At 42.9% G+C, this 23,283-nt stretch overlaps 1 protein-coding gene across 12 annotated transcripts in view; it reads left to right on the top strand.

Annotated features, from left to right (window-relative positions):
- Window positions 1-265: 265 nt before the first annotated feature.
- cspg5a (chondroitin sulfate proteoglycan 5a) overlaps window positions 266-23,283 on the top strand; it is a 55,769-nt gene continuing 32,751 nt past the window's right edge. For 6 of the 12 annotated variants that reach the window (XM_034102360.2, XM_034102365.2, XM_034102369.2 and 3 more), the window contains exons 1-2: window positions 268-1,033; window positions 19,941-20,928. In XM_034102360.2, the coding sequence (XP_033958251.1) occupies window positions 937-1,033; window positions 19,941-20,928 (1,085 nt within the window). In that variant the 5' untranslated portion in view covers window positions 268-936. Of the gene's footprint in view, window positions 1,034-19,940; window positions 20,929-23,283 lie in introns of all 12 variants that reach the window. The other 6 variants (XM_034102359.2, XM_034102358.2, XM_034102357.2 and 3 more) reach the window with 4 other exon arrangements.

Below are 23,283 nucleotides of genomic sequence, written 5' to 3' on the forward strand. Positions count from 1 at the left end.
TTCTAGCGATCTCGAGCCGGTTTCTCAAATGTACCTACCCCACCTTTAAGGTTTTGGAAAGAGTGTCGATTAAATATATATTCAAAAACAATTACAGTGAAAATGAGTTATTGGAAAAGTCTGGGGAGGAGAAACATTGATGCTTTGTAAATATGAAAAAGTAAGAAAAGAGAAAGACATTTAGGAACAATTAATAAGATGGAAGTAAGATGTGGGTTTGAGAGGAAGAAAACAAATTGGAAAGACGACAAGGAAGTTCAGAGAGGATAACAACTAATGGCAAACATAATATAAGTGAGGATTAAGATGAGAAATATCCGAAACAAAAGAGAAACAAATACAAAAATGACTAGGAAGAGGATATAATTAACGCTTAGAAGATCGAAGAAACAGGAAAAGTTTTAGGAAATAGGAAGGATGGAGTAGGAGAAGGAGGAGGAGGGAAGCGTCTTAGGAAAAGGGGGGAGGAGGAGGAAGGGGGGTCATCAACAACCATCTTTCCCCCTCCCCAGATGGTGAGAAGGCTGCAGAGCGCGCTGCACTCCACCGTGCGTTTTGTTCCAGCCACAAAGTGTCCAAAGCTCCGATCCGTTCCGAGCCAAAACAAGCCAAACCGGACCACGGCGTGCGTCCCTCTTTACGCATCCCCCGCCTCCAACCACCACCGCCTCCTCCTCCTCCCCGACCGCCTTTCTGTGGCAATGGAGCCGTAACCAACCTCTTAACTGAGCCGAGCGTGAGAAATAGCGACGGACACAGAGACAGCTGAGAACAAGCGGCTATGGAGGAGAAGCGCAGGGAGGCTGGAGTCTAGACAAATTAAAACACACCCGGATTACTTTTTTGCAACATTTTTGAACTCTAGTACCGCTATAAAAGCAGGGATTTCCCGGTTTTATTTTTCTCTCATCTCTATTATATCATTGCACGGTGAGGATGCAGGGGAAGGAGAGGAGCTTCTGCACGGGATGCTGGAGAATAGCGCTGCTGTTCTGCGTCCTGGCTCTGCACTTGATGCCGCTGTCTGTCCACGGTAAGAACACTGTCCTTCACCGTGCACTGAAATCATGCAAACACATTTAAAACCCGTCCACTTCTCAAAAATGTGCTTCAAAATTGCTGCAGCAGCATCTGAGGAGCCAGGGTACCTAAACACACTCCCACAGGGCAGCCAGAAAGGAGGTCAGTGAGCCTCGGATTGTGGGTTAGCAGGCGCTGCACACTCAACTGGTATTGATAGATTTTGGATAGTAACATTATGTGACATTATTCTGTACTTTATATTGGTTTTAAATCTCCCACTCAATGCAAACTGAGTATTCAATTGGATTTTGGAGAATCTGTCCTCAGAACATTTGAATAATCCACATTTTGGATGGACAGTAGAGCAAATATTGCCTTAATATGATACAAAATAATCTTGCATTGATATATTTGACACATTTCAGGGCGAAGTCACTATAAAATACTCAGTCCCTGCAGGAATATTTGTCACAGGAGAGACAAACTGAAATTAGGTCACAGCAAAGACACATCTAAGCCCTTGTGGATATTATAGAGACACAAGAGGGGGTAACAATGAGGGCAATTTAAACCCATTGGACACCATAGACGCACTGCAAGACAGAATATAATTAAACTATTGTGAGACCCCAAAGAGATATCTGAAGACATGAGTACAGAATGAGTTTACTATGAGCTCAATGCAGGACAATTACACAACATGGCGGGTTAAAAAGGACAATTTAACTCCACAGGAAACACCGGTAACACACTACTGAGGCTTCTTTCAGCAAAATCCGGTCACTAAATGAACACTGTGGATTATTGCAGTCACATTTAAAGCCACAGTCGGAGGAGAAATTACAGAGATGTGTGACAGTGACAGCGTCCAGCCGATGCAGTAAAGCAGATCCCTGGAGGCACACTGGCACTACAGCCACACAAAGGCGAGGATTAGTGCGGGGGGGACTTTATGAATAATGCATGAAGGGATGTGGATGGACATTCTGATACACAGAGGGGGGAAAAACCCACCAGAGTAAACATAAAAAAAAGACATGGATGCTTTCTTCCCCTCTCTGTCTCTTTGTCTGAGATTCATTGCACACGGCGAGCTACATTACTGTCAGATTAATAATGCAGCAGCGTGCACGGGGTGAAATCAGTCTGGCGTTATAATCTAATATAATCTGGTTGATTCCTTTCATTGCACCGGGTACAATTCAAGCAGTGTGATGTCAAGGTGAAGCCTCCACTAAATAATATGATGTTTTTTCATGGGTGCGAGAAAAATTGAAGATAAAGGGGGAAAATCCCATTAGAGGAACATCCAAGAGCATTGAACGCTGCATAATCTGAGCCAATAATGTTGTGCAGACTGACTAGTTGATCAGCTATTACTTTGGCGTTCCCTTCAAATGCCACACGTTTTAGGGTTTTTTATTTGCCTTTGAAGGAGCAAGTGGATTTATTCCCAACTACTTAATGTTTTATAGAAATGTAATAGCTTGTAGTGTAATCCACATGCAAACTGTGGCAACATTGTGTACATTATTTGGCCTGATCTCCATTAAATCAAAGTTTGACATCCAAGAAGTGGAAGAAATTATCGATGCCATTGGGTGTTGGTTGAATATGAAGCTGCATCCAGTAGGTTAGCTTAGCGTAAAGAATGGAAACAGGTGGAGACGCCTAGCATGGTGCCAAGGTAAAAAAAAACACCACATTTTTTTATTTCACTTATTAACAAAACGTCCACTTTGTAAATGCAAACAATTACTGCAGCAGCACATTTCCCGTCATTCTGCCGTTATATTGGTTTGGACATTTCCCAGTCAATGCAGTCTTATAATTAAATTGGATTTTGGAGAATTAGCTTAGCATAGGCTACATATTGGAAGCAGGGGGAAACTGCTAGCATTGATTATCCAAAGGTAAAACAATTTACCTAATACTTTCCAAATTTGACTTATGAACATGTAAGTCAAGAGCTGTCGCCTCACAGGAAGAAGACCAATTAGCTCTTCACCCCCCCCCCCCCAAGGGATGTTTGTGTCACTTTTCATGGATGCTGCAGGGACTTTGTGTCAGCTTGACCTCAGGTGGATATTTAACAAAAAGGGGTTGGCAGATCTAGTGCAGACGCCTTAAAACTACCTTGGGCTAACCCTCCACCCCCTTCACACACACACACACACACACACACACACACACACACACACACACACACACACACACACACACACACACAGACACACCCACACACACACACACACACACACACACACACACACACACACACACACACACACACACACACACACACACACACACACACACACACACACACACACACACACACACACACACACACACACACACACACACTTCTCGCTTCACCGGTGGAGTGTGGAGTCGGCAGCTTGCCCCACATCTGTGAACGACGCTCAGACGACCAAAGCCAACCGCCCCGACTTGACAACAACCGACCAGAATACTGTCAGTCGTTTCCTGCCGGCTTTTTTCTCCGGTGGCCATTTGCAATCCTCCTCTTCCTCCTTCAGTGTGTGTGTGTGTGTGTGTGTGTGTGTGTGTGTGTTAATACAGATGATATTCCGGTGTCCTTGCCCTTACACCCTTCCCCCATGCACCGTTAAGCTGGTAGATAGGTGATTGGCAGACTAATGGTTTCTGCACTGAAACTCATGGACATACATGCCCTTCTCCTCCTCTTCCTCCGGCCTGCTGAGACATATCTGCATGCCGGCAGATTATCTTTGATTAAGCTAACCCCCACCATCCACCCCCCCCCCACCTCCCCCCAACATGACTCCACTATCCAGCCTTTTTTATTGCAGTGTGCAGAATTACCAATCATAAAGACTAATGCCGTCCGTCTACAGCTTCGGTTTATCATTGGTGAACAATGTATTTCTTCTATTCGCTGTCTCTCTCGCCTCTGCATCGCCTCCGTCGCCATGGAAACCACGCACCATCCCATTGACACCGGCTGGCAGCACAGTTTGTGCATATCGCCGCCATAATGTGTTCACGCTTAGAATTTCATTAGGGCTCAAAACGTTGGCTGAGTTTTGGCACACGATGATATGAGTGGTGGCTCTACGCCTACAGACCATTGCTGTGTGCGTGCGTGTGTGTGTGTGTGTGTGTGTGTGTGTGTGTGTGTGTGTGTGTGTGTGTGTGTGTGTGTGTGTGTGTGTGTGTGTGTGTGTGTGTCAATGGGTGTAGTCCATCAATACTCTAGCTCTAATTTCTCGATGATATCATTTCCCGTATTGGTGTATTCATTATTTCTGCAGGATGAGTTCATGCTCGTTGACTGTGTGTGATTTGCAGCAGATGTACACATTTCCCTGTCGGCCATGCAAACATCTCTGTTTTGACTCTTATAATTAAAGAAGGGAAAAAAATACTCCTCATTTCTTAAAGTATTGCCTGAAGCATTCAACGGGAAGCAACAAAGTCTGTACATGTTATATCATCTTTCTAAGTGACGGAGTGACAGACATTTAGAGCAGCCAGGAGTAATGTCTGAATATTCATATTTCATTTTGAAAACTCCTCAATCTGCTGAGCATCATTTACGCAGAGTGACACCAAAAGGAACAGCCGTTTTTTATCCGGCTGTACTTTGAATCTGATAACAGTCACTCATTAAATCATACATTTTATTGAGTGCACATATTTGGGACCTGAGATGGGATTTTACCAAGTACATTTCCGCAAGTAACGTACAATGTTGAGGTACTTATTCTTCGGTTGAGTACTTTGATTTTGTATTTCAATATCTTCGCATTGTGAAAGCCCAACATACTCTTCACTTAATGGAGCTAATTTTCAGGCAAAAAAAACAATGATGCGAGAAAAGAAAAAGAGACCAAATGCGCAATAAACAAAGTTAAAGATGAATTTGACTGATTATAACGGAAGTATTTTAAAATGTTCTGTATATATTTTGCTGAATTTATAATATTTTTGTAAATTCTCCGGCCAAGATATCCGTGTAGACCAGTGCTTCTCAAAGTGTGGTCCGCGGACCACTGGTGGCCCGTGAGTACCCCCTAGTGGTCCGTGAGTATATTGGTAACATTTCATATTTGAAATAAATAAATATATTTCAGTTTTCTGCACTCTCGCGGGAATATCTCCGCAATGGAGCGAGCTTAAATTTCACTTTCGATTGCATGAAATAGCCCAGCGCAACACCTTCATCACACATGGTGCCACTTGTTTGTACCATTTTCAGGCGATTTGTAATCTGTTCTGTTGTTTTGCTCTGTTATTAATCAGACAAAGCAAGCTATTGGATATTATTTTCTTGCATTTGACGGATACAAAACTAATTAAAATGTACTTGAGAATGTAAATCACCGCTTGCAGCCCATATCACCCTCGTAGGTGTTTTTGGACAAAAAACGAAAGCAAATCAACTTTATTGACAGTCTCTTCTCCCTCAAACCTTTCTTGTAGCACTCATTTGGGATCTGTGGAGCTAATATGTCCGCCATCCCAGATTAATCTGATTGTCGGGAACTACGTGATCCTAATCTCATTTGTAACATCCTCCCACCTGGATCTGCTGCGGGCCAACATCAGCATACTACTGATCAGTGCCATAGGCCTGACCCCACAAGCTGCTGTGTGTGTGTGTGTGTGTGTGTGTGTGTGTGTGTGCGTGTGGGTGCGCGCGCAGACATACTGTAATATACAGTATGTGTGTTAGTGCAGTTCAGCCTCCTCTGAGGTGTGCAAATGTTTGTTTTTCACAATTTTAAATATGTGATAACAGGCCGTAGTTAAATGCAATGCAGTATATAATCTAAATTGTCCTTCAGTAATTATTTAGTTTATACACTAAATAATTACTTAAGGACAATTTAGATTAACTTGGACTTAAAGGTGGGGTAGGTACATGAAATGCTTTGACAATAAATACATAACAAAAGTCATCTGTGGAAGCCGTGGCGCTGTAAAAAGCACGACCAATCATCTGAGCCGGCCCGGCTAAAGTAACTGGATGGCCTACCTGCCTGTCAGCCTTCCATCGGGGCACAAACTTATCTCGTGCCCTCATTGGTCACGTGCGCGTTCGTGTGTGTTGGAGGAGGGGCTCTGTACGGAAGTCTGAAGGAAGGTACTTTCTCGCGCACTCGAGCTGGTTTCTCCATTCTTACCTACCCTACCTTTAACTTGAGTATTTTCATTGTATGATAGTTTGTACTTCAACTCCACTACATACTTCTTCTTCTTCTGCTTCTTCTTCTGCTGCTTCTACTTCTGCTGCTTCTTCTTCTGCTGCTTCTGCTGCTTCTACTTCTTCTTCTGCTGCTTCTTCTTCTTCTACTTCTTCTTCTGATTCTACTTCTTCTGCTTCTTCTTCTGCTTCTACTTCTTCTTCTTCTGCTGCTTCTTCTGCTTCTACTTCTTCTTCTGCTTCTACTTCTTCTTCTGCTTCTACTTCTGCTGCTTAAGACATATCTTAATCACTCTTCCAATTATAAAACAGAAACACGTGTGAAAAATAAAGACACCAGCAGATTTATCAGTACAACTGAAATTCATTTAATCTCAAATCACAGATAGAATAATTGCTGACACACCGGTTGCTCTGAGGTTTACCCCACAGTCTGCATCATTATCACTTTAAAGCACTCGCTCAACCCTCTTTAACTCCACCTCTTCATGCATCTTCAAGCCTCTCCACCAGTCACTCAATGTCCTCCTGCTTCAAACAGCTGTTAACCCTTCATAAGTCCAATTAAATCAATTGAGATATTTAGTGTACCGTTATGGTCCAGCAAAGTGTGACTGACTGACTCTGACGGTAAGCTCTGTGTGATCAATAATAGTGAGCAGCCTGTGCCCTTCATGAATTGATTTATGTATGTTGTGTAGTGAGGTTACAAATACGATGAATCCACGTGACGTGTTTCCATTGTGGTTCAACAAACTACAACCGAAGCCATGTGGAGAATATCCCTCTTCTCTTTTAGGGCTTCAAAACAAGCGATACTAATGACTTAGTTATTGTCTGAACTTTATACATTGTGCTACAGCATTAAAGGTCCCGTGTCATGGCCATTTCTACTGATCATAATTCCATTGTTGAGGTCTACTAGAATAGATTTAAATTGTGCAATGTTCCAAACTCACATTGGTTTCTCACAGCATCTCTGTGTAGCATGTGTATTCACTCTCTGTCCTACACGGCTTGTTGGAGCTCCTGCCCCCCCCCTCCCTGTGAGCCCAGTGTGCTCTGATTGGTCTGGACGTTGCGAGGCTCGTTGCTGCTGCGAGGGGCAGACAGATTTCCGGGTTGGCGATACATCGAGAACAAGCTAAACTCATCCTGAGCACACAAACACTCACAGCCGAAGTAAAAACAATAAGTGTTGCTTGATATTGAGAAAGAAAAAGGTTTCTAGCGCTGTGAGAACGGGTCTGCGGAGAGCATTTCTCCGCCCTCCCAACTCGTCTGTTACCAGCGTTCAGGGAGCTCTATGCAAGTCAATGGGACTCCCTGTTAGTTAGCCAAGGGATCCTGGGGTGTTTCTCAATCGCGAGGATGCTGGCTTGGTAGTCGCGTACTTCCAAGTCACTTCCTTCAGAAACGAAGCCAGTATGCTTCCAAGCCACGGCTTCGGAAAACGAAGAAGAATGGAACAGGCTAACAAGTGTGCCACTCTCTCTAACGGTTTCAACGTAAACTGTACCGAAAATAAATACCTCACGATGTCTATCTAATTATGAACTTGCTTTACTTTCACGGAACACATTTTTGGTGATAAGAAACAAATGTAACAAAGTAGCATATTTACCAACACGTGTTCTACGCCACTATACTTACATTTAAATGTGTGCTGCGTCGGTTCAGCCATTCTCCGCAAGGGTTTTTGAAATTGGTCCGTGCGCAAAGCATTGTGGGGATTTTAAGGACGCGAAGTCTACCCATGTGCAGCCTCGAAATTTCCCCCAAACCAAGGACGCGGCCTCGGTGGAATTCCAAGTATGCTGGAGATTGGAACAGTCCTTCGGCGGCACTCGATGACGTAGCATCCTTGAAATATTGGCTTGGAAGCCAATATCCTCGAGATTGAGAAACGGCCCCTGGTGTGTGAGGGGCTCCGCGGATTGGTCCATTTGGGCCAATTTGGGCCAATCCGGTCATTTGTTGTTGATCTGGGTTTTCACACGTCACAGAACCCAAGAAGTAAACAATGGAACATGAGAAATGTCCAACGAGGCGTTCTGGGACAGCAGACAGGTCTTCTCTGTGTTAGAGTTTTACTCGCTGCAGGGTGCACTTTGAGGGTTTGTGACTCTGCAGACCGCTCACATGCAGAAAAACCTTCATAGCAACAAGGGACGGGTGATAACGGGAAAAGCATGACATGGGACCTTTAAAAGTCAAACTAATGTGTTTTCAACTAAACCTGACGCCTCTTGTAATCTGCTGTATGGACGATTTATTATCTTTTCAATTTACACACGGTATCTATTGCACGTCTGTCCGTCCTGGGAGAGGGATCCCTCCTCTGTTGCTCTCCCTGAGGTTTCTCCCATTTTCCCTTTAAACTGGGTTTTCTTTGGAAGTTTTTCCTTGTACGATGTGAGGGTCTAAGGACAGAGGGTCTAAGGACAGAGGGTGTCATATTGTCATACTGATATTCTGTACACACTGTGAAGACCACTGAGACAAATGTAACATTTGTGATATTGGGCTATATAAATAAACATTGATTGATTGATTGATTGATTGATTGATTGATTGATTGATTGATTGATTGATTGACTTAAAGGTTTAAATTACAAAATGCTGCTAATAATTTTCATTGAAGTCCAATAAAATCCAGGATGTTACAGAATGTATTCTCTCTTGTAGTGCTCTCCATACAAATGAACACCGACTCACACTTACTATTCTGTTAATAAAATCGACTCTTTTACACGAGCCGTTCTGCAGAATGATTGTTTCAGCTTTTGATTTTTGAATTTTCAGTTTTGAAGTAAAAACTGTAATTCTTAGTTTGAGCTATAATCTTAAATGTGGTGGTTTTACTTGTAATAGAGTACTTTCAGACTTGATTTGACTTAATAGATCTGAATAATTGGAACCCCATTGCTTCAAGGACACTATATTACGTACATTAGATTCAGTCCAAACATGCACATACAGCAGGGTGCACATACACTACGGTGAACCCTCTGAACCCTGAAGCTCAGTGTTGTTCCTGTGACTTTTAAAGATTACATCCAAATGCTAAATGGTCACATGCACAAGTGAGAGGCGCTTACAACAATGCAACATACTTTAACACAGAGTCATGAAGAAATACGCGTGACTCAATCCTTTGGGAAAGTTATCATCCTTGTTTTTGCATACGAATCTGAGTCAGAGGTAGCTCTATGAAACTCATCCAAGTCCTAAAATGCAAGTGTCCCTTCCTGCAGGTGCTTCTCGTCGTCCTTGTAATCGTCCAGGTGTTTTCCCCTGCAGGTGTGACAGTTGTTCGGGGAGTCATTGTCTTCGTCCTCTTCGCTAGTCGGTCAGAAGTTTCCATCGCCAGTCTGAGCAGTGCCGGCTGCTGCCGTCCTTCCCGCTCAAAGACGAAACAATTATAGTCCCGTATGTGCGCTTTTTTTGTTTTTTTTGTTGCAGTGCTGAGTTGGCGTTGTTCTCAAACTCTGGGTGCCCTTGAACAGTCATTTACGTGTGTGTGTGTGTGTGTGTGTGTGTGTGTGTGTGTGTGTGTGTGTGTGTGTGTGTGTGTGTGTGTGTGTGTGTGTGTGTGTGTGTGTGTGTGTGTGTGTGTTCATGTAGGCGATGTGTGTGTGCAGAAAAAAAGATGAAAGCACATTTTGTGTGCGTGCATGCGTAGGCTTGCACCTGTCTCTGTGTTTGCTGTGTATATGGTGTACATGTGTGTGTGTGCGTGTGTGTGTGTGTGTGTGTGTGTGTGTGTGTGTGTGTGTGTGTGTGTGTGTGTGTGTGTGTGTGTGTGTGTGTGTGTGTGTGTGTGTGTGTGTGTGTGTGTGTGTGTGTGTGTGTGTGTGTGTGTGTGTGTGTGAGAGTGTGTAATGAAGGTTAGACTGTGTGTGTGTCCTTGGGAAGCGAGTCATCGAGTTCATGCTCGTGCACGATCTCTCCTCTCCGTCTGGCAGCGCACGGTCCTCCTTTCTCCTCAACCATCTTCCCCTACTGTCATATTAGCATTCAGGGCACCCACACACACACACACACACACACACACACACACACACACACACACACACACACACACACACACACACACACCTGGCGAGGATATGTGTTATGGTTTATGTGGATTAGAAAACATTATTAAGAAATTGTCATCATTTAAAGTTTTAGTCCTTGACAAAATCTCAAGAAATTAAGCTTCTAAAATGTGAATATTTTTCTAGATTACAAAATATCTTCTATGATTGTATGTTACATTTAGAAAAAGTCAAATCTGGGCTTTTCCTTTCGGTGGCATCTTTCATTTGTTTGACTGATTTATCTAGAAAACACGGGACACAGCTTCCCGTGTTTTAACTGCTTCTTTTACCACAGAAATGAATAAGAGCATCTTTCACCGAACATGTCAGACTGACCACTTACACATCTGAGTGTAGGGGGGGGGGGGGTTGGGGGGGGGGGGGGTGCTTACACTTGAATATTAATTGACTAACGGTTCAAAATCAGGTCACAAGGGAGGAGGAAAAAACAGGCTGTGTACATTTAACTGCATGGATGCACAGTATGCATAGACTTAACACACACACACACACACACACACACACACACACACACACATCTATTGAGTGGCTTCATACACGTGCATGCACACGTGTCCACACACTCACTGAGGAATTGCACAGTATCACATTTTTCAACCTCATAAAAGTGCAGTTCTTCAGAGATAAACACATTATGATTAGTTCTGTGTGTGCCCCTGTGTGTGTGTGTGTGTGTGTGTGTGTGTGTGTGTGTGTGTGCGTGCGTGCGTGTGTAGTGTGTGTAGTGTGCGTGTGTGTGTGTAGTGTGTGTGTGTGTGTGTGTGTGTGTGTGTAGTGTGAGTGTATGTATGTGTGTGTGTGCGTGCGTGCGTGTGTAGTGTGTGTAGTGTGTGTGTGTGTGTGTAGTGTGTGTGTGTAGTGTGTGTGTGTGTGTGTGTGTGTGTGTGTGTGTGTGTGTGTGTGTGTGTGTGGTTCTCTTGAGGTGTAGGTGTCATGAGGGTGAGTGGAAGAGGCTCTCCCTGCCGCTCCACTCACCCTCTCAATGCAGCCGTTTCCATGATGAAATCGTCCCTCCTGTGTCTCGAGCCACGCTGTAGTCGGATGTGTGAAGCACTGAAACCTGAGGAGATGACTTATTACAGTTGCCTAAATTCACTATTTTCCTTCTTGCCAGAGTAAGAAATTACAAACACTCTAAATATCTGATTGAAAGTGTTCGGAGCACGAAGGCAACGGAGCTTATGAACAATGCAGAAAGCACGGTTGCGTTCACCCCTCGCTGCGCCTCTTCACTTATTTCCAGCTCTGACCTTTCCTGCGAGGCGGCACAGCACTTCATGACTGATATATAATTGAAGCATATCACTTTGCCTCTTCTCGGTTAAATAAGTGACTTCAAGGAAAGTGTTGCACCTGCTGCACCTTTTTAAAAGCTCATGTGTTTTTCTAAGAACGTTGAGTACTTAGTCGACCATGTTAGAGATGATGACACATGTCAACGTGTAATGGTGACGGGCTCAACATAACTTTTTCCAATGTACTTAAGGGAAGAGACGTCATCATCCGAAAGGCCAACTTCCTTCAAAGAATCTCTCGAAGCTCACGTATTCACTCGAGCTTCCAAACTCTGATCAACAATTTTAATCTCCTCCGTTTATTTGACTGAGTCGAGACAAGCGTTGATGCAGAGGCGGGGCTTAGGGGAAAGGTGTGCATGCGCTCTTGGTCAAGACACATGTACTTTTTTGCAGGTGAGTCATTCTACAGCAGGGGGGTCAAACTCAATTTCATCGCGGGCCACATCCACATAAAGGTTGCACTCAAAGGGCCGGTTGTAACTATATAAATATATAATATATATAAAATAATGTATTACATGATTGCCTCTGAATTGGATTATTATCGGATAGGATAATAACGTAGTAATTAACTACGTCTGAAAGCAGAAGTCCAGGGAAAATAATTACAAGTCTCTTCAGTGCCATGTCACAAAACGAGATGCATTGTGGGACATGTAGTTTATGGGCAACCTGCTTCTGTAAAGTGGCATGTAACCGTATAATAAACGTATTATATTCTTTGCAAGCCTTTGCGGGGCCGCATAACATGAAGTCGCGGGCCGGATTTGGCCCCCGGGCCTTGAGTTTGAGAACCTACAGAAAAGGTGGAATCTGGGTGATACAAATCTGCTGAAATATATTCCTTCTAAACACATCTAAAACCTGTTAAATAGCAATAACTAACTCTTAACTTGATGAATCCACAACAAGTAGAGCTTAAAGTATTTTTATTATTTGTATACTTTATACAAAGCTTATTTGTATAGGAATGTCACTGGTGTTACGTGTTACCAGGAAGAAGAGTAACACCAGTGACAATTTGGAGAAGACACCACCATTTTAACAAAATGGCTGCCATGTGTCAGACCAAATATGGCTTCAGTCAATATCAAAATCGTTTAACTCTTCAATACAATACATTTTCCCATTCAAATGTTCACCCCCAGGGCTATGCAATGAGTAACACTAATGACAGACTTGAAAGACGCATGTACAATTTGAAGATACAATGACACCTTTAACAAACAAAGTAAGAAGTATCTGACTTTCCTTATGTCTTTGTCCACTGCACTGCCTCAAATGATCTCTTGTTACAGGAAGCACTTCAGAGACAGAACATTATTTCAAAATAAAAGCGTTTTGTGCAGCAGTAACACCAATGACGTAATTTTGGGTGACTGACATTTATTTGATATTATTAATAATAATTAGTGTTTTTTTTTTTACCATTTCAGTGTTATATTTAATGCTTGTAATGTTATGTAAATTGGATTTATTTATTGAAACAAGTCTTTTAAATTAAAACTAGAGGCTCCACTTCCATGTATGATCAAAGTGACAAGGCAGTTCCTTGAACTTGGCATTTTAAATCAATTGCAATTTACGTATAAAACCATTTTTTATTTATTTTTATTTAGTACCATTGCAAAGACAATCTCTATTTATTCAACATATATAATGAATGTGAGTATTAGATCAACGTCATGTATTTTGGTGTCTGCAAAAGTAAGTGACAGCACTTCCACCTTGTCTGTAGAATGACCCGGGTAAATGCCCTTACCTGTATATGTTATGTATATGCGGTAAAGAATGCAGTGTAATAAAATGTTCCATCGTAAAATAATACTTTGAAGGGAGACATTCTGCATTATGAGTACTTATCGAAAGTGAGGTCAGTTTGGCCAAAGGAGCCTCTAAGCTCTTTATATGCCAGTGTCAAACCTTTGCCCCCCTGCTACCCCCAGTCTGGGTCACCAACCTGGCTGGCGAGCCCTAACTGTCACAACCAATCAGATTCATTTTAATACACACACACACACACACACACACACGCACGCACGCACACACACACACACACACACACACACACACACACGAGAATACATTGCCAAGCTCTTCTCATTATGAACATCCACACCCTTCACCAGAGGAGCTGGAAGCCACCCCAATTACCAGTGGGTTATACTGGCAGAGGGTCAACACACACACACACACACACACACACACACACACACACACACACACACACACACACACACACACACACACACACACACACACACACACACACACACACACACACACACACACACACACACACACACACACACACACACACACACACACACACACACACTCATATAAATAGTGTCACAGACATGCTGTTTGATTATCTCATGTCCACTGGGAGGAAGACAGACAGAGACTCTTTTATGTCATCAGTTTGGTCTCATTCGGGCCTCAGTCTGAACCGATCCGTCCCAATCTGACCCGACATCGACCCGTCCACTGATCTGCCAGGTCTGCGGCTCGAACAAAAGACGCTAGTTATTGTTGTTTTTCCCTAGGGTTGCACTTGAAATCCCCTCAAAACTCTATTTTATGGACACACTCAGTCTTTTAGTGAGACCTAGATTTGAAATGTGTTAAATCACCACTTATTTAAAGAGGCCCTATTAAGCTTGTGGGTGTTTCTCCCTTTCCTGTAGTGTGTTATATTATAGGTTTTCTCTCCCACACACACTATATTTTCTACACCAACTACTGCTATGATGAATGCACTTTTTAAGCTGCCACAGAGCCTCCTCAACCTGTCAAAGGATTCCTCCTCGTTAAACAAATTAGACTAACAAGGCGGGGAAAGAGAGACAACTCCATTTAATTGCACCATTTAATTGCACCATTTAATTGCATCTCAACACAGATCCACAGTGAGGGTGCTGGCAGACTGACACCACTGTGGATTAGACCAGGAGAAGCCAGGGCATCCTGAAGCCAAAAAGATTCGCTATCTGTCCACCAAACTTTTGTGTCAAACGTTAAAGTATTTCTGTGTGGACCAAAAGGGTGAGACAGACATTGACTTGTTGGAGTCATGTTGCTATGACCCAGAGAATTGGGTTTGAGATGCAAAAAAAGCGTCAGTGTTGAACCAATGTTGGGTAACGTGTACATCAACGGATACAGAAAGACAGTCAGTCTATTGTAACTTGATTGACAGGTGACTCACTCTCTGCTTGCTCCACCCTTGCTCCACATCTATTTCCAAAACTGGCTTTTTAGGCTCCAAACAAATGCCAAGTTTTATGTAATGGGAAAGTTCCAGTCTTCATAATGTCAAACACATGAGGGTATAGGGTCACAGACATGTCATATTAAAACAAGGCTTTGTTACGAATGGGTGAAGCAGGTAGGACTCAAATGCAGAATAACGAAAAGCGAGCTTTATTAAATAATAAAGCTGTGGCAAAAACAAGGCAGAATCCAAAATATCCAAAGCAGCACAAGGAACACCGACCGTGGAATGACATGGAGGGGAAACAATGAACCGACATGGAGCACAGGGGAAGACTAGACTAAATACACAGAAGGGTAATCACAGAACAAGACACAGCTGGGCAGGGGAGGAGAAACACAAGGACAACAGGTGAACACAATCAGGTAATCAGGGAGGGAAACAGACAGAAAGCAGACAGGCAGGAAACGGGGGTGAACACTTTACACAATAAAACCCAAGGACAAGAAAAACACCAACACAGACAAAACTACAAACGTGACATAACATGATAATCGTGACAGGCTTTACTCTTCTACTCCACCACTACCTTAGATTACAAATAATCAACTAATAAGATGATATATTCTGATAGGTTGGTCTACCCAGCAGTGATGTATACTTTTCTGCGGCCTATGAGTAGTTTTATGTTTCGTACTCATACACAGTGCTAATGCTAATGCTAATGCTAATGCAAATGCAAGACTTTAACTCAAGCAAAGTATGTTGGTTGAATACTTCTTCCACCACTGCCAATATGCAGTACTCGATGATGTTTCGGTACACTCATTACACCATTTGGTTATGAAGATGTTCTGCATGCACGTCCTGAACAGCCAATCACCCAAACGGGCTGATTTGAGGAGCGTGTGCTAAGTGCAGGTCGAATCGTGGATTGTCCACACTCGTCATGCATTGGTCTTTTTGTGAGTGTTGTCTTTTTGGTACCAGGTGCTTCATGCTATGATATAACCGGGCCGACGCATTGTGAGATGTGTGCCTGCTAATAGCAGACGGTACAGAGAGACTGACAGACCGGAAGATTAAAAGTCCAGAAGTGTCGTGGACACTGAAAGCCTCTCCCTTCCTCCTTGTCACCGTCTCTCTTCATCCCTCACGTTGACACTTCAGTGTGTCCTTCCTTCTTCTCTCTGTCATGGCGTGTCCCTCGTTACCAATCCCTCCTCATCACCCCCTGTCATCCTGGCAGGGTTACGTGGCAGCCATTGCTGTCTGTTTTCCAGCACAGTTTGTATTAATCAAGCTTCCAGTTGTGTTGAAGGGTTTTCCCACCGGGCAAACTCTCGCTTAATGAGTGTGTTGCTGTCAGGTGTGTGTGGTTGAGGTAAAGCAAACGAAGGCGAGTATGATTGTTTTTTAATAGAGAGAGGCGGACATGCACGCTCTGTAATCCTGATTCCCTGGTGAGCGACAGGCATTCACAGGAGTGTGAAATCCTTCTGTGTAGATATAGTACAGCTTATTTTTGTAAGAGTGCTGTTTTTGGCATATTATCCTGGGCTGCTCGGTTGATGTGTAAAACAGCAGTGCATTGTGGATCCTCTACGGATTAGCCTCAGATCGACCTCGGCTTCAAAGACGCAGATCACTGCTGTCGGCCAGAAAACAAAACATTAAATAAACGGAATCCTTCCTCCTGTCAACACTGTGAGCCAAAGTGACAGTCTCACGCCTAATGAGGGCAGAAACCATCACATGCATGAATTCATATGTATTGGTTTGTAATGTATTCATTGATTTATATTCTTAATGGTAAAAGAGGCCCTGTTGCCTTTTTATGAGTTTTCCCTTCCCTGTAGTGTGATATATAGGTGCATGTAAATGGTCTGCAAAGGCTAAAATCCTAAAGTTCCCTCCAGACCTCAACAATGGAATTATGATCAGTAGAAACGGCCATGACACGGGAGCTTTAAGGATCAGTGTTTATTCAAGATGTCCGTGTCAATGCAGGTATGCTCTTTATCAGCACTGTCCTGCTTTTCAACAATAAAATATGATCCTCTTCCCAAGACCGAAGATCAGCCACTAGTAGAAAAATCTCAAGGCCACTTTGACAGTAGAGGCGGAGAGAATAAAATGCAAACCGCAGCAGCAGAAATGTTGCATTATAAACAATGATTTATCACAGTGAAAAGCCTATTTATTTAAAATGGAACATTGAAGCAGAGCCAATGTCTCCAGTGCAGATATGCATTAGTTTATTTCAGTGGTTTGATTATTGCAAAGTGTTTCTACTGGACTGGTGATACATCTTCAGTTTCTGTATGTGAACATTAGACTATACGGGTTTGGGTTTTACAATAACTCTTTTTCAGAAACACATAATACCTCTTCTCTTGGAAGCCTTGACAAAAACACTTTTACAGGAACATGTATAGACTTTTTGTATAGACGCTTTTATCTTAAATACCATCTGAAGTATTTCCCTCATAGTTGCTAAGGGTTTTTTCTTGTCTTCTTCGGCTTCACATATGATGAAACCCAATAAGACATCATTTTGTAAAGGTTGCTCTGGTTTCCTGGTTGTTCTCCTGCCAGTGATGAAGGTATAATATATGGATCATTTCCAGCTGATAGTGGGTTTGAGAGATAACACTTTGGTGGAGTTCTTAATAAATGATAAGTGACTGGTTCTATAAATGTAGGGTGCACCTCGTTAGAGATTTGGAGACGCCAGAGGGTCGTGATTACAGATTATCTTCAAAGATATCCTCGCAGAGATATCCTCACAAATGCCATTGGTTGGAGGCTGTTTGTAAAAGCTGCTTATACAACCCCCAGTACACGCATGCATTCACCTTGGGGCAAGAATTTAACCCCCAACCACCCAAGAGATGTTGTCCGAAACAATGTGAAGTCAACCATTTTGATGAAAGATATGTCTGATATCTTTATCTCAAGTGTATACATCATATTTAAAGTTTTCTTACAGTTGTGGAGACTCTGTTTTGTCTGCGTCTCCTTTGAGATCATCACCCCCCCCTGCAGGGCACCCCGAAAGTCTCCCAAATCCCTCCTTCTCCAGCCCCATAATCCCTAATCCCAGATCCCTGCCATTCAGATACATTAGTGTATTATTCGTTTAATCCAAAGGGGGGGGGGGGGCGTCCATAAAGCAGCTTTTTGCATGACTCAACGAGCCGCCCTCGGATTAAGTAATTGACCGAGGGATAAGAACGCAGCCAATCACGTCTCGTTTTAAATTATTCACCCAATGCCAGACTTCTTGAGGCCACTTTGTCCGTCACATAGGGCAGAAAGACTGTTATTGTGTGGCAGTGGACTGACTTGAAGATCTCTTTGGAAAGAGTGATTCTATGTTTTTGTTTCTTTTCAGATAGAAAGCAGATGTTGCATCCAACTGCCTGATCTTGGGGGGATTCATTGTTATTAGATTTCAGTGAATAGGCATTTATTTGTATCGCTGAGATTAACAGAGTGATGCAGGGACGAGTCATAAAACCAGGAAATGACTCAGACATTGCCACCTCAAGTTCCCTCGTCTTAAAGTCAACAATATTTTAAACATGTTTTTAGTTGGAGGCCGGAAATAAGGCCTATTTTGTTCTTCAACATGAGATACATCCGTAAATACTCTACTTGTGAATGTTCAGAGCTTCTCTATGTCTTACAAGCAGCGGTAGCTAACAAGCGACTTGATGAGACGACTAAACGTTATCATGCTGAAAACATTAGCCCCCTTTAGCTTAGCGATTGCTACGTGATGCAACGTTAGCTTTTTACTTCAAAAATAAAAAAAGTCGTTTTAATATGTGGAGATTATCCCGCTGAACAAAACGGGTGTTTGCCACAGAGTTTATTTCCTGCAATATTCGACAAACAAATAGAGAAATCCCATTGCTTTTTATCGACGGTCCACTTGTGATGCGACCTTCCGGGTCAGTCTTTAAAAGAAAAGTAATCACTACACATCTCAATAGAAATTCCTGTACTTCTGGAACTGACAGCAAACCTAACAGAAGAAGATTACATTACATTGCATTTCGCTGACGCTTTTATCCAAAGCGACTTACAATGAGTGCATTCGACCAGGAAGACACAACCTTGAAGAAAACAGAACAGAAAGTACATCAGGTTTCATAGAGCCAAGCATTTCAAGTGCTACTCAACTGGCTATAGATAAGCCAGTCCTTTATTAGTATATAAGAGCTCTGTTAGCAGTTCTTTGTTAGTTCTATCGCTCGAAGTGGAGTCGAAAGATGGTGGCGTTTTTCCTGCAATGTCCCCAACCAGTTTGCTTTCAACCCCTCGAGTCTTTCATTTTTCATAGTCATGGTTGCCGCATCTTCCGATTTCATGTTGGTTTGTGTGGGTTCAGCATTATTTATTTTTCCTACTGCTCGCCACACAGAGGGACATTTTTCTAAAGCTGTGTGCATGTTTTCCAAGCACTTCCACTTGTCAAACACTTTGTCAGATCCACACTTTCCGAGGATATCATTATTCGCCAATGTCGTGAGCGAAATGTCCATAAAACAGACACTCTGCAGTGCTGATTGTCTCTACTTCTGCATATAACTCGGAAACAAGAAAATAGTTCATTTGAAATACATAATTTGCCAACATGTCAAACGGTGTTCATTTTAGGTCTAATAACCATCCATTGAGATCATACAGGGGCTGCATTCATGAAAACATTTTATGTGAACGTTAAGTTATTTTACTTACCTGCATATTTTATAAACTCAAAAAGGGTATTTTCTGTCTTCAATTTTATTTATTCCTTTACAGTATTTCCGTATTTAACATTGTTGGTGTTCTATGTGAAACCAGCCGCATTCATCTTGTGTTACTAATCGTCCATACCCTCCTGTAACTGGAGCTCAATAGAGAATTAGGCAGAGCTGATCGATAAAAACAATGAAGTCCGAGGGAAACCCTTTCCACCTCTTTAAGTATGCCACAGGTATTTTTTCAACTGTGTTTCTCGAGGACTTTCTGCAAATTAGAAGGAAGAAAAGGTGTTTTTGTTTCATCCGGTTTGGTAAATGTGTACTAAGAAACTTTATTTGTGTTTGTAGGAAATGCTGCCGGGACCAATGCCACTGAGCAGGACAAAGCGGCCAATGTCACCACCCTGCTTAACGAGGAGGAGGGGCCTGTCAAGGTCAATGAGGTCGTGGTCGCTGTAACCGGGAGCTCGGCCAATCTGGACGCTGTCACTCAGAGGGCGGGACGGACCCTTCGCACCGGAGAGGAGGAAGACGACCAGAGCAGCGGCATGTTCGGCGAAACTCTGGTTCCTGCGGTGGACGAAGTTGCCGTTTCCGCTCCACCTCGCATCAGCCCCGATTCTGCCGAGACGGACGACCTCCTGCTTAGCAACCCACGCGGAAAGGACGTCCTGGAAGAGAGCAAGGAAGTGGAAAAAGAGGAGGATGAGGATCGTCTGCCAAACACCGACCCACCTTGGATCAACGCCAAAGACACCGCTGTGTTTGATCTTGACCGCCTCTTCACCACCACCGCCGCCCAGCCCTCGGTGCCCTCTAACCCTGACGTCCTCCACGTGGACTTCTTCGATCCCTCCTCTCGTGGGCGTGGCCTCGACTTGGCCCCGCCCTCTCCCTCATCGCTGGCCCACGAGCTGCAGGGAGGCGACTCGACCTCCTGGGCGATGCCGGACAACTACGACTACCTCACACCGTACGAAGATGGCGTGTCCCCCACTGCCGATGAGTACACCTACAGCACCACCACCGACACCTACGAAAGCGACGATGATCTTCGACTTGCCGCTGGATCTCCTTCTCGCTCCAAGCCTCGAGCACCAGGGTCCGGGTCCATCATCCCTGGGGCTTCAGTTCCAGGTGCAGGAGCTCCGGTACCAAACGTCCCCGCAGAAGGAGGTGCTCCAGCGTCTCTGGACGGGTCAGACGGGATGGGTGGATGCCGTGTTGGTTTCCAGATGACGAACGGGAGTTGCCGCTCTCCCTGCGACATGCTGCCCAACTTCTGCTTCAACGGGGGGCAGTGCTACCTGATCGAGACCATGGGAGTCTTCTGCAGGTATGACACAAACACAAATGCATACATCAACTCAGGCTATAACATTACAAGCATTTCAAGTTGCACATATCTATTCTAATTCTTAACGTAATCATATAATACTTGCCTCTTCCAATGAACACATTTACTTCAGTGTCAAAGGTAAACAAGAAATACTTTTTATTTGGCACCAACATTTTGAAATTAAACAGACGGGCCAAGATGCAAATGCGGAAATGCCTAAAACTTGCATTCTCTCTAATATCCTGCAGGGGGCGTTTCCATTCATTTTAGAGTCTGATTGAATAGAAGTCTATGAAAAAATAGATTTTTGCTCAATATAATACCATAATAATATCTTTCTAATGAGTGTATGGTCTCAGTTGTTCATGTTAAGTGTACTTCAAGACAGCATGATTTTTATTTAGTAAATGATGATCCTATTTAGGCTAAAATAGATAGGGTATATTTTAGGGAGGGGCTACCTGGTGATATGCAAATGACCACCATGTTGTTGTCTTGTCTTGGTGCTCTCTGTCCGTGTTCGTTCCTTTCTTGGTGTAAAATCAACATTGTGGAATACACTCACACACAGCCACACACACACACACACACACACACACACACACACACACACACACACACACACACACACACACACACACACACACACACACACACACACACACACACACACACACACACACACACACACACACACACACACACACACACACACACACACACACACACACACACACACACACACACACACACACACACACACACACACACACACACACACACACACACACACACACACACATTGCATTTAGCTGACGCTTTTATCCAAAGCGACTTACAATAAGTACATTCGACCAGGAAGACACAAACTCGAAGAAGACAGAATCATAAAGTACATCAGGTTTCATAGAGCCAAGCATTTCAAGTGCTACTCAACTGGCTTTAGATAAGCCAGTCCTTTATTAGTATATAAGTGCTTTGTTAATAGTTCTATCGCTCGAAGTGGAGTCCAAAGAGATGAGTTTTCAGTCTGCGCCGGAAGGTGTGTAAGCTATCTGCTGTCCTGATGTCGATGGGGAGCTCATTCCACCATCTTGGAGCCAGGATAGCAAACCGACGCACACATATGAGTACATGAACACATGCTCAGAAACGTAAATGTTTTTTGTAAACAATCTATAGACAAACAAATCACTTGAATCCAATTATTCAAAGGCTTCAAGTGTGAGCAGCAGCTACTTAATACACTGACAACCTTAAGTCCCTCTTCCAACAACAATGCAACATGCTAAATAAAATCGAGCAAATAAAAACTAATTAAAATAGTGCGAGAAAAAATGGAAATTAAAAAAGCTGCAAAAAAGAATGCAAATAAAATGTAATTTAAAATAAAAAAAAATACAATAATAATAACAAATAATGATAATAAAAAAAAAATACAAATAATAAGAAAAATAATAATACATATAATCAAAACTTAAAGAAAGATAAATAAAACAAATACAAAATTTAATTAAACAAATCAAATATTGATAAAAATCTATACACTCTATACTCTATAATCTATACCCTTCTCTGCCCCCTTGCTATTGACGCACACTCTGCCATCCAGGCTTTAGCCACAGCCTGCAGTAATGACTCTCCTCGATGCTCGACCCAATCGGGTTGCTGTGGTGCTGGATCTAGGTGGAGGTCAAAAGTCAAATGGATTAAGAGAATCATTTATGAAAATATGGCCTAAGCCACAGAGTAGTTTCAGTTCATCTGGCCGTGCATCATGAACCTCAACAATCACAATGCGTCTACGGATCAAAGTGATCTGTGGTGAGAGTAGCTGCTCTTGATTCAGGGTCCGAGTTGTGGGATGGGGGGGGAAGGGTTTTTCTGATTTTCTATTCAAAGTATGTAATGAGTGGGATAGGAAGGGATCAATACCTAACCTGCATTTAGAAGGCATGCTGAATTACTCCATGTCTGCTTTAAGATTCAAATGGATTACTTTTCATTTCTCTACCTTTTCCCCTCGCTTCTGTTCTCTATCATATTCTAATAAAGGCGTTATATGTAAAAGCAGTAACATGTCCCAACAACAACTAGACCTTTATCATATATTTAGTTGAGTTGTGTAACTTAACTTATAGTGAACTTAACAATAGGTTATATTCAGGGCCCTGTTAGCTTTCTGGGGTGTTCCCTTTCCTGTTGTGTGTTGTATCGGTTTGTGTGCATGTAAATGGGTTGGAAAGGCTAAAAGCGGTCAGAGTAGAGGCGCCAAATACAAATATGGACCTGAAAATAATCATAACATATCTTCTTTTAATGCTGTTTAAGGCCTACACAAAAGGCTGTATC

Source organism: Pseudochaenichthys georgianus, chromosome 16 (assembly GCF_902827115.2).
Source record: "Pseudochaenichthys georgianus chromosome 16, fPseGeo1.2, whole genome shotgun sequence".
Taxonomy (NCBI): Eukaryota; Metazoa; Chordata; class Actinopteri; order Perciformes; family Channichthyidae; genus Pseudochaenichthys; species Pseudochaenichthys georgianus.